The sequence below is a fragment of the Doryrhamphus excisus genome, chromosome 1, assembly GCF_030265055.1.
Source record: "Doryrhamphus excisus isolate RoL2022-K1 chromosome 1, RoL_Dexc_1.0, whole genome shotgun sequence".
Taxonomy (NCBI): Eukaryota; Metazoa; Chordata; class Actinopteri; order Syngnathiformes; family Syngnathidae; genus Doryrhamphus; species Doryrhamphus excisus.
Window position 1 is genome coordinate 21,194,343 of NC_080466.1, and position 15,384 is coordinate 21,209,726.

The 15,384-nt window shown below is 42.1% G+C and overlaps 1 protein-coding gene across 1 annotated transcript in view; it reads right to left on the reverse strand.

Moving 5' to 3' along the window:
* Positions 1–637: 637 nt before the first annotated feature.
* Positions 638–15,384, reverse strand: part of usp43a (ubiquitin specific peptidase 43a) — a 75,601-nt gene continuing 60,854 nt past the window's right edge. Inside the window, exons 12-16 of the mRNA XM_058065343.1 lie at positions 15,212–15,331; positions 13,722–13,971; positions 12,692–12,850; positions 9,305–9,466; positions 638–8,710 (exon numbers count right to left, since the gene is read on the reverse strand). Coding sequence (XP_057921326.1) covers positions 7,608–8,710; positions 9,305–9,466; positions 12,692–12,850; positions 13,722–13,971; positions 15,212–15,331 — 1,794 coding nt within the window. The 3' untranslated portion in view covers positions 638–7,607. The remainder of the gene's footprint in view (positions 8,711–9,304; positions 9,467–12,691; positions 12,851–13,721; positions 13,972–15,211; positions 15,332–15,384) is intronic.

Genomic DNA, 15,384 nt, shown 5'->3' on the forward strand with positions numbered 1-15,384 from the left:
TAAAGAAAGAGGACAAAAGTGGGTAATATACAAGAGAAACATTATTATCTTCTTCACCACCCTGCGAGCCAAATCATTTAGGGCAAATTTAATCAGCCAAGCAATCAAACCTGGGTCAATGTACAAACTGTGCTAAGATGTGAGGTTGAAGATATGTATTTTTCTCAAAAGCACTTCAGTACTACAAGCAGTTTTCCAATGGACAGCCAAAACACCCGAAGCAAACAGACAAAAAACTGCAACACCGTCATTGACTGATGCACGACCGTGCCTGCGGTGTGTACGTTATGAAACAAGTTTAAGATTGCAAGGTGCATACTGCAACATATTAAGAAGGGTGTAATATTTCAGCGGGGCGGCACGGCGGTCGAGCGGTCAGCGCGCAGACCTCACAGCTAGGAGACCAGGGTTCAATTCCACCCTCTGCCATCTCTGTGTGGAGTTTGCATGTTCTCCCCGTGCATGTGTGGGTTTTCTCCGGGTACTCCGGTTTCCTCCCACATTCCAAAAACATGCTAGGTTAATTGGCCACTCCAAATTATCCATAGGTATGAATGTGAGTGTGAATGGTTGTTTGTCTGTGTGTGCCCTGTGGTTGGATGGCGGCCCCACCTCTCGCCCAAAGACGTCTGGGATGGGCTCCAGCACCCCCTCGTGGGGAAAAGCGGTAGAAAATGAATGAATGAATAATATTTTAGCATGCTTGATGCCGCTCTTGTGCTACTGTGCAAGTGTACCTAATGCAGGTTATCATTGCCATTGTCACTCCAAAGGTCGGGGTAGCCAAAAATGGTGCTTGGAGCAAACCAGACCCTGGTTTTAGATGTAGTTTTAGTTGTAGTCCAGTGTTAGCCTCTGCTAGGCTGGGGATACTTGCAAAAGGCGCCTGTAGTGAAGTGCAGCTCATCCGAAACAGGTGTCCGACACCTTGTGGCTTGTGGGAATTGTAGCCCAACACAATAATGCCTAACACAGGCTAATGTTGCGTCCGTAACCCATGCGAACCCAATTCAACTCAAGTAGAAAGATGGAAGTGGTCACGAGAGTCATAAATATACATGTATTTTATTTATGGTATTTAAAAATAAAGCTATGTATCATCATGCAGTCAAGGAAAATGTAAAAGACACAACATCCATCCAAGAGAGTCCACCATTCTTACAGAAAGAAGCAACACAAACTGTAAAAGTGTCATACAGACGCACACATACAGTATACTACACGTAAAAATTGAAGTACTCGAGGATTTGTGCCATTTAAGTCAACAAAAAAAATCTGAATTAACAGCTCTTCTTGATGTTTTAATCATTTTATTCAACCCCAAAGTGCAGAAAGCAACCCCACGGTAATATAGATGATCTTTGACTAGATGTCTTAGCTTCTTTGTTAAACACACCACATATGTACTTATGCAGGATCATCACTGATGTATTATTTTTTCCCACCATATAGATTTTTTATGAGTTTATTTTATGATATAATATAATTCATAAATCATAATAAGTACAACAAAAAATATTAAAAATAATTACATTTATTAATTATAGCATTTTTATTTGTGTCTATGCTAGCTTCTGAATGCCTACTGCTTTATTCAGTTTAAAAACATTCTACTTTTGGTAGTCTTATTATAAGTCTTATCAGTGAACCAAGACCATTCAAAACATTTTTATAATCCAAACAAAGTCTGTATGAATGCTGATGGATATATCGGCAAAAAAATCTGTCCACTAAAAGCAAGGATTTTTGCCTTGGAAAATGAAAAAAAACTTCATGAAACACTCCAAGTGGAATCCGGTGAAGTCTACATTTACCGCCAAAGGAAAGGGTGAAAAAACAACCTAAATGATACCGAGTCTGTTCTGTAAAGACAGTTATAATGGACCAAGTTGACGGCAAGTCAAAATGTTGGATTTGAACAAGGGGTGAAAAAGCTGATTGTGAATGCGGGTGGAGTGGATGTGAGAACGCAATCGTCTGAACCGTCTTAAAGAACTTTGAAAGTCTTAAAAGTAGAAACCAGTCCAGGGTGTGAACCCCGCCTCTTGCCCGAAAAGACAGTTTGGTTCCAGCATACCAGCAACCCTGGTGAGGACCATGGTTGGCAATCAGTGAACTTCTCCCAAATATGAGCCGCCTTCTGGAGTTGAACACATGACTATCTGTAGTCTGGCCCGCATTGGAACAGAGGTGGACTGGGATGACCGACGGGTTACCAGAATAGGCCTGGACCAGATCCTGAGCAAAGGATTCATCCAAAGCTCGGCCCTCTTTTGTTTAACATTTACATGTTGCCGCTTGGCGACATCATTCGCAAACATAAGATTAGCTTTCACTCTTATGCTGATGACACTCAGCTATATGTCCCACTAAAGTTAACTGACCCGCAGGACTGCTCTAATTTGGAGGCTTGTCTCATTGATATTAAACATTGGATGTCCTGTAACTTTTTACTCTTGAACCCTGATAAAACTGAGATGTTGATCACCGGCCCTGCTAAACAGAGCCGCCTGTTTAAGGACACCACTCTGAGTTTTGATAATAGCATAATTTCCCAAAGTGACTCTGAAAAATCTGGGTGTGATATTGGACCCGACTCTATCCTTTCATAAGCACATTAAGAATGTTACTAAAACAGCATTTTTTCATCTTCGCAATATTGCGAAGATACGACCTATTCTATTCACCTCTGATGCAGAGACCCTAGTCCATGCATTTGTCACGTCTCGCCTTGACTACTGTAATGTACTGCTTTCTGGTCTTCCAATGGCGAGTCTCAAAAGCTTGCAGTTAGTACAAAATGCTGCAGCGCGACTTCTTACAAGGACACGCAAGTGTGACCATATTTCTCCAATACTAGCCAACCTGCACTGGCTCCCAGTTCATTTAAGATGTGACTTTAAGGTACTGCTTCTGGTTTACAAAATATTACACGGGTTGGCACCTTTTTATCTGGTTGACCTAATTGTACCCTATGCTCCGTCTAGAAACCTACGCTCACAACACGCCGGTCTTTTGACTATCCCGAGAGCCAGAAAGAAGTATGCGGGCTCTAGAGCCTTTTCCATTCGGGCCCCAACGTTGTGGAATGCTCTACCTGTTAATATTAGAGCTGCTACCTCAGTAGAAATGTTCAAGTCCCGACTTAAGACTCATTTCTATACTTTAGCGTTTAGTTAAAACTATTCCCTGCCTGTTTTGACTGCCGCTCTTTCTCTCTCCCTTTCTCTTTTGAGTTTTTCCTTGCCCTGATGGGGGTTCAGATCAGGGGATGTCATTTGTCGTTTGTTGTCTATTGTCTATCATCTACTGTTGCCTGCTTGTTAAGCCCTTTGAGGCTCTTTTGTGATTAAGGGCTATATAAATAAACTTGACTTGACAAAGCAACCAGACAAGCACCTCCAGAACCCCAAATTCAGAAATCCCTCACCTTCACCTTGAAAAGCTTGATGAAATCAAGGACTAAAATAGTTCCCCTCACTCCCGAGGACTGCATCATCCAAAAGAAACAACTCCATCTCCCTCCACCAACCAAAGCGCCCCCAGCTCTGCCCCCACCATCGGTCCCCATAGCTGTTATTCCCGACGGCGTCAGTGCTGTTGCTTTGGACACTAATGGCCTCTGTGTTGCTAAACCTCATATCACCCAGAGGCCCAGAGAGAGAATGTTCTCGCCTAAAATAGCAACTAGTGTCAAACCAATCAAATCCACATCCCTTGGCAGACCACAGCGCCCAGTTCAACTGGGGTTAATCTCAATGTTTATTTCCTTTTACAAACACAATTTTATGTTTTTATGACTACGCAAAAACACAGCTAATGCAGTACTGATTCAGTCCAGTCCACCTCATTTCATGACAAAGAGATAATACCCATAATACCCTTAATAAAGGACATATTTTTGTCATGCAAAGGCGTGATTGTCCTGCCCATAAACATAGTTTGTTGATGCAACAGTAATGCCCTATACTCAGTGAGCCTGTTTACACCTCACTTTTATTTGAAAAGTCATCTTTTTTGTTCAAGGGGACTGATTATGCTCATTTTTCGGGCATTTGTATTGACTTGTGTACTACTATAGAGCAGCTACACACAATAACCCGCACATAAAGCTTTCAAGTTCTTCTAGAATCTGCGACTATTCAACTGGATTATTTTGGATTTCGTGGTTCTAGCAAAAACGGTCTGTTTTAATGTGTTATACCCACAGTCCGCCTCCAGACACGCCTACTCCGCTCTGGTTGGTCACAATCGCCAGTGCTTTAAAAGGACTTCCGGTTTGTGTCGCTAGCTTTAAATGCGCACATTTGAAATTAAGTGTTTATATGAACAGTTTCTACTGTCAAAATCTTGTGTTTTTAGTTACATAATAATAATAAAAAGTACAAATCTCCACCAGTCTCCACTAGTCATGATCCTTGTCTTTATTTTGTATATTTTTGTTGTTTCCCGTTTTTGTTCATCTTTTACTATCTCTTTTGATATCCATCATGTAGACGTGCTTTTTGTTACATTTACCTCACTTATGTTGCTGTCTGCACCGCCCTTGTGAAAATTTAATTTTTCTCATATTACTATTCTCTCTTAAAATTGCTTTTTTTGTCTTTACAGCTTAATTCACGAATGTATTTTTTTTTCTTATAACATGTTACAAAATTTAAAACAACTTTTCTCATATTTCACAGCAATAATGTGATTTTTCAGAATTTCAGATTGTTGTTGTTGGTAGACTATGGTCTATTAGGCATAATATTAGTCATGTTAGTAAAAAAATGATGAGACATTACCTTACATGACATTACCTTAACACCGCATGAAGTCATGGAGTCAGCCTTGGCATGCCTGACATCAGAGAGTGAATAAAGTTCTCCTCTCATTCCATGTGGATGTGGTAATTTTGTTAAGTCTCCATCCATCCATTTTCTACGGCACTTGTCCTCATTAGGGTGACGGGAGGATGCTGGAACCTATCCCAGCTGACTTTGGGTGAGAGACAGCACACATATAGACAAACAACTGTTCACACTCACATTCATACCTACGGACAATTTGGAGTCGCCGATTATGGAGTCCCCGGAGAAAACCCACACACGCACGGGAAGAACATGCAAACACCACACAGAGATTCAAACCCAGGTCTTCCTGATCTCCTGACTGTGTGGCAAACATGCTAACCACTCGGCCACCTTGTGTCCCCTTTTTAATTTTAACAAATACTGTAAATTTGAGGCTAACTGATTAGCTTGCTTGCTTGTTAACTTGCGAGCGGCCGTCTGAAGTCCTTGCAGTATAAGATGTGAAGTTGTTAATTCATGTCAACAGGGATCTGCTGTTTACAACAGTACTCAGAAAATCATAAACAGGGTTTCTATGCTCTAATTATGATGAAAAGAATGGTAATGACTGATAGCATTCAATATGTGAAAACGGGAAACACTGAAAAAAAAAGTAATTCACTGGCGAACAAAACATGCAACTTTTTCCAATTATTAGTTTCTTGGTCGAAGGAAATGAAAGCAAGCAAATGTTTCATAGCATCCAAAACAGATAATATTTTGACACATTTTTGCGGCAATGAGTGAGAAATAAAGAAGCTCTGAAGGCAGTTGCTGTGTTACATTGTGTGCTTACAACAGCAATGTCGAGAACAACTTTTGAAAGTGAAAGCAGCACAGAATATGGATCTGGTATATTATTTTCATGTATTATTATCACAGGGTAAACCTTATTTGATACTTGTGTACGAGTGGTAAATGTTCAAAAGTTACTTCAAATTGGCTGTACGGTGAATAAAGTTTCATGATGGCGACCATTGGACAGTTAGAACCTTGGTTTCTGTACACCGCGTTTCCCACAAAAATGACTTCCATAAATGTGTCTTGGTTTTCATGCTTGGTTGTCTTGGTTGCCATGCGCCTGACAAACTAGTCGAGTACCCAAACAAAGCATCCACACGTTGGTGCCTCAGTATCTGTGTTTCATTTGGAGATGGGACACTATAGACAGATTCCAGCCAGGGAGTCCATCTTGATTATGTGAGTGTGTGGTACTTTGGTTCATAGAACGCACTCTGAGCAATGAACACAAAGTTTCAGAGCTTTGATCAAGAAAGAAGTAATAGCAAAGAACGAAGCTAGTGTACATTATAAGATTATTTCTCATGAGAAAAATGTATTTGGTTTTCATTGCAAAGGGTTAAGGCTGAAAACCAAGGTTCTACTGTACTTCTATGTATCTAATTAATTCCTGTAGGAGAAATGGATTTGAAATCAGTGTTTGTTTTTGCGGTTGTACAAAGAGAAGAGTGTACTCATCCTAAGCACGACTGAATGAAAGGAAAAGTGTTCTGTTTTGTTCAAGGGGACTGATTATGCTCATTTTCAGGCATTTGTACTGACTTGTGGACTACTATAGAGCAGCTACACACAAAAACCAGCACATAAAGCTTTCTCGTTCTTCTAGAATCTGCGCCTATTCAAGTGGATTTCTTTGGATTTCGTGGTTCTAGCATAAACAGTCTGTTTTAATGTATTATACCCACAGTCTGCCTCCAGACACGCCTACTCCGCTCTGGTTGGTCACAATCGCCAGTGCTTTAAATGACTTCCGGTTTGTGTCGCTAGCTTTAAATGCGCACATCCGAAATTAAGTGTTTTTATGAACAGTGATTTTTTTTTTATGAAATCAGTGTTTGTTTTTGCGGTGGTACAAAGAGAAGAGTGTGCTCATCCTAAGCACGACTGAATGAAAGGAAAAGTTTTCTGTTTTGTTAAAGCGGACTGATTATGCTCATTCTTCAGGCATTTGTACTGACTTGTGGACTACTATAGAGCAGCTACACACAAAAACCAGCACATAAAGCTTTCTCGTTCTTCTAGAATCTGCGCCTATTCAAGTGGATTTCTTTGGATTTCGTGGTTCTAGCATAAACAGTCTGTTTTAATGTATTATACCCACAGTCCGCCTCCAGACACGCCTACTCCGCTCTGGTTGGTCACAATTGCCAGTGCTTTAAATGACTTCCGGTTTGTGTCGCTAGCTTTAAATGCGCACATCCGAAAGTGTTTTTATGAACAGTGATTTTTTTTTTCGAAGTTGTTTCTTTTGCGGTTGTACAAAGAGAAAGAAAGGAAATGATAAGTACTCAACAACAAATGCATGGCTGCCCAAGGGCAGAAAAATGGCTAATTTAAATAACTCATAACTCACGTCCGGAAGTGATTTGTAATGTTGTGTGCATCACATAAATGGATAACTAATGGAAGGGTCCACAATGGGGTCGAAGGTCACACCAGGATAAATGGATATATGATTCACCGAGTGGATCCGGAGGACATGTTACATTCTTGTCATGAAACAATCAATGTGTCGTGATTGTAAGCAATAACAAAACGTCACTATAAGACACAAATGTGGATTATTATTGTTAGGTAGTTGTGTTTGTCGTCCAACACATGAGTCCAAACTGCATAGAAGTTGCTGAGGCACTTGTTTCAAGTCACATTCATCGATCAAGAGAGCGAGATCACAGTATATCGTTCTGATCTTCATTATGGAAAGCTGGCAATGATTGTGCTCTATTGCTTTCGACAGACATGGCGTCCCTGTCAGAAGCTCGACTCTGGCACAGACTTTTTGCGTCCCAACGAGGTTGTGCTGTAGCGAGTCCTCTGTAAAGTACCGTAAGGTGTTTTGTCCGCATTCTGCCCGCGTGCCGAGGGTGTGGATGTGCCGTTCCGATGCAAAGACGCCGTCCTACGCATACTCAGCTCGGTCTTGGCCGGGAGGCTGGACGAGCTCTGGGAGCGTTTGATGTCCGATGAGCTGCGTCCAGCCTTCCCGTTGGACAGTTCTTCACCCTGATGACTTGAGCCGTGAGATCTTCTTCGCTCGCCTCCTGCTGCTCCGTTAGACAGCGTTTGCCTGGGCACAGTCCTTCTGCCGCCGTCGTCGTCGTCGTCGTCGTCTCCTCCCTTCCCTGAATTCCTGGAGTCCTTGTCCCTCCTCAGAAAGTTACCTTTAAAAAAAGACAGAAGCCCCTCTTGGCTCTTGGACTTCGAACCTCCTTCATTTGCAGTATGCCGTTCCTGATCAGTCCGGTTCTCTTTCTCTCTCCTTCTCAGGGTGCCATAAAGAATGCTGGAGGTGCTATGGCTGGTCTGAACACCTTGCTTGATATCAGTATACTGCTGCGTGTTGGAGGAGCTTTGCCTCCTGGCTTCTTTTCTTCTGATAAGACTGTTGCTGTTACTACTCGAGCTACCGCTGATTGCACCCTCGTCTTTTGGCTGCTTGTCTTTACTCCGTCTCAAGCTGGAGTTTTTATCAGATGGCCTCCTCTGGCCCTCCGGCACTTGTTTACACTCCGGCTGCGACTCATCTCCCGTTTTCCCCACACAACTAAGCCGCTTCGCACTTGAGGATTGGCTTCCATTCGTTTCCTTTGTGCTTCGGGGTTCATTCATTAATGACACGATGGGATCTTTTGTACAGCGAGGCCGCCGGCCGGACTCTAAGTACTGGACCAGTTCAACAGGGGTGGGCTTTTCAGCAGACGGAGGAGCGGGATCGGGCTTTCGTCGGTCTCTGGATCCAAAGGACCAACGCATGGGGAGCACTTTGGTTAGGGTGTCCCTGGTCTTGCTGGGTGCCCTCATGCTCACGCTGCGGCCTTGGAGTCCCCTGATAAAAGGTCTGCTCTCAAATCCACCTTAGAATAGAGAGGAGAACATTTTAGTGTCAACAACAATAAAGTACCTCTGCTTAATTCATTGTCATTCATTCATTCATTCATTTTCTACCGCTTTTCCTCACGAGGGTCGCAGGGGGTGCTGGAGCCTATCCCAGCTGTCTTCGGGCGAGAGGTGGGGTACACCCTGGACTGGTGGCCAGCCAATCACAGGGCACATATAGACAAACAACCATTCACACTCACATTCATACCTATGGACAATTTGGAGTCGCTAATTAACCTAGCATGTTTTTTTTGGAATGTGGGAGGAAACCGGAGTACCCGGAGAAAACCCACGCATGCACGGGGAGAACATGCAAACTCCACACAGAGATGGCCGAGGCTGGAATTGAACCCTGGTCTCCTAGCTGTGAGGTCTGCGCGCTAACCACTCGACCGCCGTGCCGCCTTAATTCATTGTCAAGTGCAAATAAATCCTACTTTTTCCTGCCAGGAATGGCATGTCAATAACAATGCCATCAATCTGGAGCATCCCAAATATGCTCAATAGGTGACATGACCCAGTGAGTACCTCCCTATACATTAAATATGATACAGTAGCTCCCTTCTCACCTTTCTCTTGTTTAGCATTATTCTCAAGGAAGACAGGAGACTCGGGAGAGTCGGGAACGGAAGACGGACAGGTGGTAGAGGACCGTGACACCATACTGCCTCTCTTGCTGTCTCCCGTCAGTCGGATCAACCAGTGGTCTGACATTGAAGAACTGGTAGAGCCTAACGGGACACAAGGAAGCAATGGAGGTTATTTTATTGTTATGGACGGGTACTTTAAAGATGGAACATCCCGCACATTATTCTGAACTTTGGGTAGGTGGGGGCGTCAGTTTTGGACGTTAGAAATAAGAAAACTATTTCTGAAGCTGGCACCACATCAATTATTGATCTGGATCCAATAAATCAAGAGTGTGTCTTTTGCAAGCATTTTGTATAAACATGAACAAAAAAAAATGCTGGTGGATTATTGTGAGAGTGCGTCTTTGAGAGGTTTAAAATTGATTTCCTTCCAGACATGAAGGGCACCAGTATCATAGCAACTCACGGTACACAAATGAAGTAGCCAACCTGCGATGACTGCAGATTGGAATAGGAAGTGACTTCTTCATGGTCACTGTGTGCTATCAGCAGGTACAATAGTAAATGGCCTAAGAGATGGCTTGTCATTGTGGGAATGCTGAGAGGCAAGTCACCTAATGATGACTGTACAGCAACGGTCTCAAACACGCGGCCCGCGGGCCAAATGTGGCCCACAGGACACCAGTTTGAGGCCCCCGCCTTGATATGAAAGTTTAATGTTGATGTCAAGTTTGATATGGATGCTGTATGGTATCATGTACCCAGAAAAAATTATTACGTTTGATTAATGTTCATGTTAAAGGTTAAATAACTGTTAATAGTTATCCTCCCTATCCGTGTGGAAGTGGTAAGTTTTTGGCTTTTTTAAGTTTAAAGGAAATAACTTGGAGGCTACCGTTTAGGTCGCTAGCTCTCTAGTTTGCGAGTTAGCATGTGTCTCAAGACCCTGCAGTTGCGCAATATGTTGTAAATAAAAAGAGTATAAATGTGACTATAGTCGTGTTTTGTCATGTCTACAGGGCTCTAATAATGCTTTGTTCATTTTAATCTGAAAAAAATCATTTGTCTACCCACCATATGTGGTTTCTTAAGTTTTTATTATATGCTGTTTTATTATTATTATTATATTTATTTATTACTGATTGATTGATTTTCTTTATTCTTGACTTCTTTATTTTTCATCTTATTTTGTGCAGAAAAATAAAAAAAAAGATATTTGAGAACAGTGGAATGTTTTATCAGCGCTTTTATTGTAGAAAATCGGAACCAAAGCACTGAAAAAGTTTGTATATTTTTCTGTTTTTAATAAATGCGTTTTTTTTTGTTTTTTTTTTTTGGAAAACCTGATGTGGCCCAGTCTCACCCAGACCCTAGCTCCAGTGGCCCCCAAGTAAATTGACTTTGAGACCCCTGCTGTACAGTATACCACATGTCTTCTCAACCTGCTGACAGAAACCTGACATGGGAGTCTAAATATTAATTTGAGAAGCGATCAACATTTGCTTATTTTTTGCAGTGTTTAATTGTTACTCAGTGATGTAGCATACTTACACGTTCTGTCAGCGCACACAATTTTGATCATATTTGTATTTCATTTCAGGTTTGTTTTGTTGCCACTGCTTTTAAACAGCAATTTGCATACCGGGTTCACTTTGATAATTATTCATATACTCATTATATGTTGCATTTTGCTTTGCAGTCGTCACCTATGACTAATAACTGCACGATATATATTGTGTAATATAAAGTAAAGATCTCTGCAGGTTTGGTGAGTGTTTCATTATATGGAGATGTCAAGGACAACACCATGCACTGCAAATCTCATTAACAAGTCTACTGCACAGTATGGTGCATTCATGGATTCATTTCCTAACACAAAGGCCTCACATAAAGGAAACAGAGCTCAGCATCACTGCTCTGTGCCGCAGCCCACAGGTTAAATAGACGGTAAAAAATAGTGAACTACAACAGTATGTCATCATAAATAAAACATTTTATTGTAATTATTATATTTTATTCATTATATCGCAGACTCTTTGTCATGGGAATGGATTTACAAATAACAGCGGAGGAGAATGAAGCCAGGAAGCCAGGCAACCAACAACCACTAATAAGAGATTGCATGGATGACCCTACTGTGATGATCACGACTCATGTGGAGGTGAGGTGGGTGCTAACTGTCCTGGACCACATTGCATCATGAGCCAGAATCAAATTTAATCCAAATGATGGTATGCCGCCTTAAAATAGTTTTAAGGCAGATATACTGTCAATGCACATTCATTCATTTTCTACCGCTTATCCTCACGAGGGTCGCGGGGGGTGCTGGAGCCTATCCCAGCTGTCTTCGGGCGAAAGACGGGGTACACCCTGGACTGGTCGCCAGCCAATCACAGGGCACATATAGACAAACAACCATTCACACTCACATTCATACCTATGGACAATTTGGAGTCAATTAACCTAGCATGTTTTTGGAATGTGGGAGGAAATCGGAGTACTTGGAGAAAACCCAGGTTTAGTACACTGGCTCAAACTGTCGTTTTAGAGTATAATGCACCATTACATCGATTGTTTTGCCTTTTACAATGTAATCATATTACAGTTAGGTCCAGGACAATTACACAGTTGGCCATACACTGCCTCCGCTATTTCTGGCACATGGACCCTGAACTGTTCCTTTCCTTCTCCACATTTCCACGTCATTGTGATACAAGCTGACCATGGTTTGATCTGTCCAAACAATCTGATTCTAATCTTTTTTTTAGATGTCTTTTATGGCTTTTGTGTTTCCGAATGTTACCAGTGGTTTGCACCATGTTTCAATGACACCAAAGCATATGTTAACCATGGTATGTTTGCCGTGCAAAACAACATTCATTCATTTCCTGCCGCTTAGCCTCACTAGGGTCACGGGGGGTGCTGGAGCCTATCCCAGCTGTCTTTGTGCGAGAGGCAGGCTACACCCTGGACTGGTCGCCAGCCAATCACAGGGCACATATAAACAAACAACCATTCACATTCACATTCATACCTATGGACAATTTGGAGACGCTAATTAACCGAGCATGTTTTTTTTGGAATGTGGGAGGAAACCGGAGTATCCGGAGAAAACCCGGAGAACATGCTAACTCCACACAGAGATGGCCGAGGGTGGAATCGAACTCGGGTCTCCGAGCTGTGAGGCCTTCGCGCTAACCGCTCGTCTGCCGTAAATGCACATACAGTATATTAAACGCACTATTAACTTAATGATATTGTTACATTTGTCTATGATTTCTTTAGTACAAAATCATTCCTATAGCAGGATACAGGATTCCTTATGCATTCAATCCTCAAGAAAGTCTGAAAGAATAGGAAGCATACCTCTGAGGGAACTACTGGCCGACCATGGAGGGATGATGTTGCGTCTTTGGTAGAAGAGAATATAGGCCCCTCTGGTACATATTTCCTCCTCTGGGACCAAGTCCACACTGCTGTCATCATAGCTGTACCACAGCCCGTCTACAGAGTTCCGGCAATAAGCTGGTGACGAATAACAACAGAGTTCAGAAGAATCAGAATCGCCTTTATTGTCATTGTATTGCATACAACGAAATTTGAGTGCAAATCCTCGGCGCATTTTGTAGAAAATGAAAATAAAAATCAGGAAAAATAATAAAAATAAAACAAGGAATAAGAATATAAAAATAAAAGTGGCAGGTGCTGTTCAGAATAAATGTAAGTATATGTACATCAAAACAATAACCTAAACAGTAACAAAATGTCGAATTGCAGTAAACAAAATGTAGTATTGCACATATTGTACCTGAGTTTCACTTGAATGAATGAATCTTATTGCACATAAGTCCTATATTGCATATTTTGAAGCTCACTTTACATAATAGTGAGGTGTGTGTTTTAGAACTGCACTATTGTTCATTTTTGCTTTTTCATTGCAGTGATGGCTTTGGGAAAGAAGCTGTCCCTGAGTCTGTTCCGGGTAATCGACAGATACCACAATAATCACAAGCGGGACTTCAAGTACACAAGGGCAGATTAAGTGCAAAAACAGGGGAATTTACCTTGACAAGGCCACTTACTAAGTGGAGTATTAGCAATACCGGAATACCTTGATGACTTTGTGATGCATAAAAAAATTAAATCATTTACATCATTTTTCTGTGTGCATTTAGCCCATTCAAAATTACAGGAAGGTAATTGCAACCATTTAGTCCATGAAAAGGTGCTCTCATTTCATCGCTCTATAAAACCTTTGAATAATCAGACTTCAGGTATTTCTGTCTTTGTGGGTCGGTTGCTAAGTTTCAGCCTAGCTTACCATGACCATGTCAAGTGATGATAATTGCCTAATAATTGTATTAGAAAAAAAAAAAAAAACCTATGTCGTACATACCAGTGTAGTGTCCTCCATGCATTCCTCCATGGTGATTGCACACGGCGTAGAGGTCGTACAGATAGTCGTGAGGGAGGGTCATGTCAGCGGACGGGTGATGTTTCCCTGAGACTTTAGGCCAGGACGTGATCCAGGACCCGCTGTTCAGGTTGCGCATACTCTGGCTCCTCTTCACCACATGGGGGGCCATGTCCAAGCCAGTCAGGGGGAAATGGACCAGGGTTGAGAGTTTGTTTCTGCGCTCGCCTACCTGTTTTTCAAAATAAATCAAATAGTATGTAAAAGGGCGGCACGGCGGTCTAGTGGTTAGCGTGCAGACCTCACACCTAGGAGACCAGGGTTCAATTCCACCCTCGGCCATCTCTGTGTGGAGTTTGCATGTTCTCCCCGTGCATGTGTGGGTTTTCTCCGGGTACTCCGGTTTCCTCCCACATTCCAAAAACATGCTAGGTTAATTGGCCACTCCAAATTGTCCATAGGTATGAATGTGAGTGTGAATGGTTGTTTGTCTATATGTGCCCTGTGATTGGCTGGCCACCAGTCCTATCCCAGCTCGCCCAAAGACAGCTGGGATAGGCTCCAGCACCCCCGCGACCCTCGTGAGGAAAAGCGGTAGAAAATGAATGAATGAGTATGTAAAAGATGTAAAACATGTTAGAGTTGAACAATATGGACTTTAGCATGTATCACAATATTTTTTAGAATGTATCGTGATGTGATAAAATTTAAATTCAGCAGTCTTGTTAATGAAATTACAGTAAACCTCGGATATATCGGATTCAATTGTTCCCACTGGTTTTGTCCGATATAAGCGAAATCCGTTATATGCGTATACCGGAAAATGTCCGTTTTACGCATATATCGGATTTATGCGGTATATGCGTAAATCGGATTTTATCCGTTATAAAAAGGCACTTCCTTGACTATGTTTCCAATGTACCTGGACGCGCAGGCAACGCTGCAAACGCTGCAAATGACGTCGTATAGCGGCCTGTCACGATTCGGCTAATCGGAGCGCCACGATGCGGCCATCCGATGTATGCGAAGGAAATTTAATGGAAATGCATTGGAACGGGACTGGAGATTTTGTCCGAAATAGGCGAAATCCGTTATAAAAAATCCGATATATGCAATGAATTTTTATTGGAAATGCATTACAGAAAAATCGGTTCTTTTTTATCTGTCCGTTGTGAGCGAATTTCCGATATATCCGAGTCCGATATATCCGAGGTTTACTGTACTTTCTGAAGTACAACGCTGTTCACAAGTGATACCCAAGAGGGTATAGTACCACAGTATGTACTGTTTTCATGCAGAAAATGTAGTAAATACTCCACTACACAGAACATCAGTAGGAATTAGTCGCACCATCACTTCATCAACGGTTTTAAATGGACTTATTTTGTGGTCCTTGACCATTGTATAATTTAGAATTACACATTATTTTTCAGGTTTTTTAAACCCCTGGCAAACTATTGTGTGTTGCTTACCTGTCGGAAGCGCTTCAGGTGAAGGATGAGTATGTCGGGTAGTGTCCACAGGCTCATCTTTACCATGCCCTGCTGGAGCTGCTTGCAGTGGGGACACTTCCAGGCGTCATCTGGGGCAAGCTGGAAGTATGTTAATAATGTCAGACTTTTTTTTCCTCATTGTGCGTTTATGG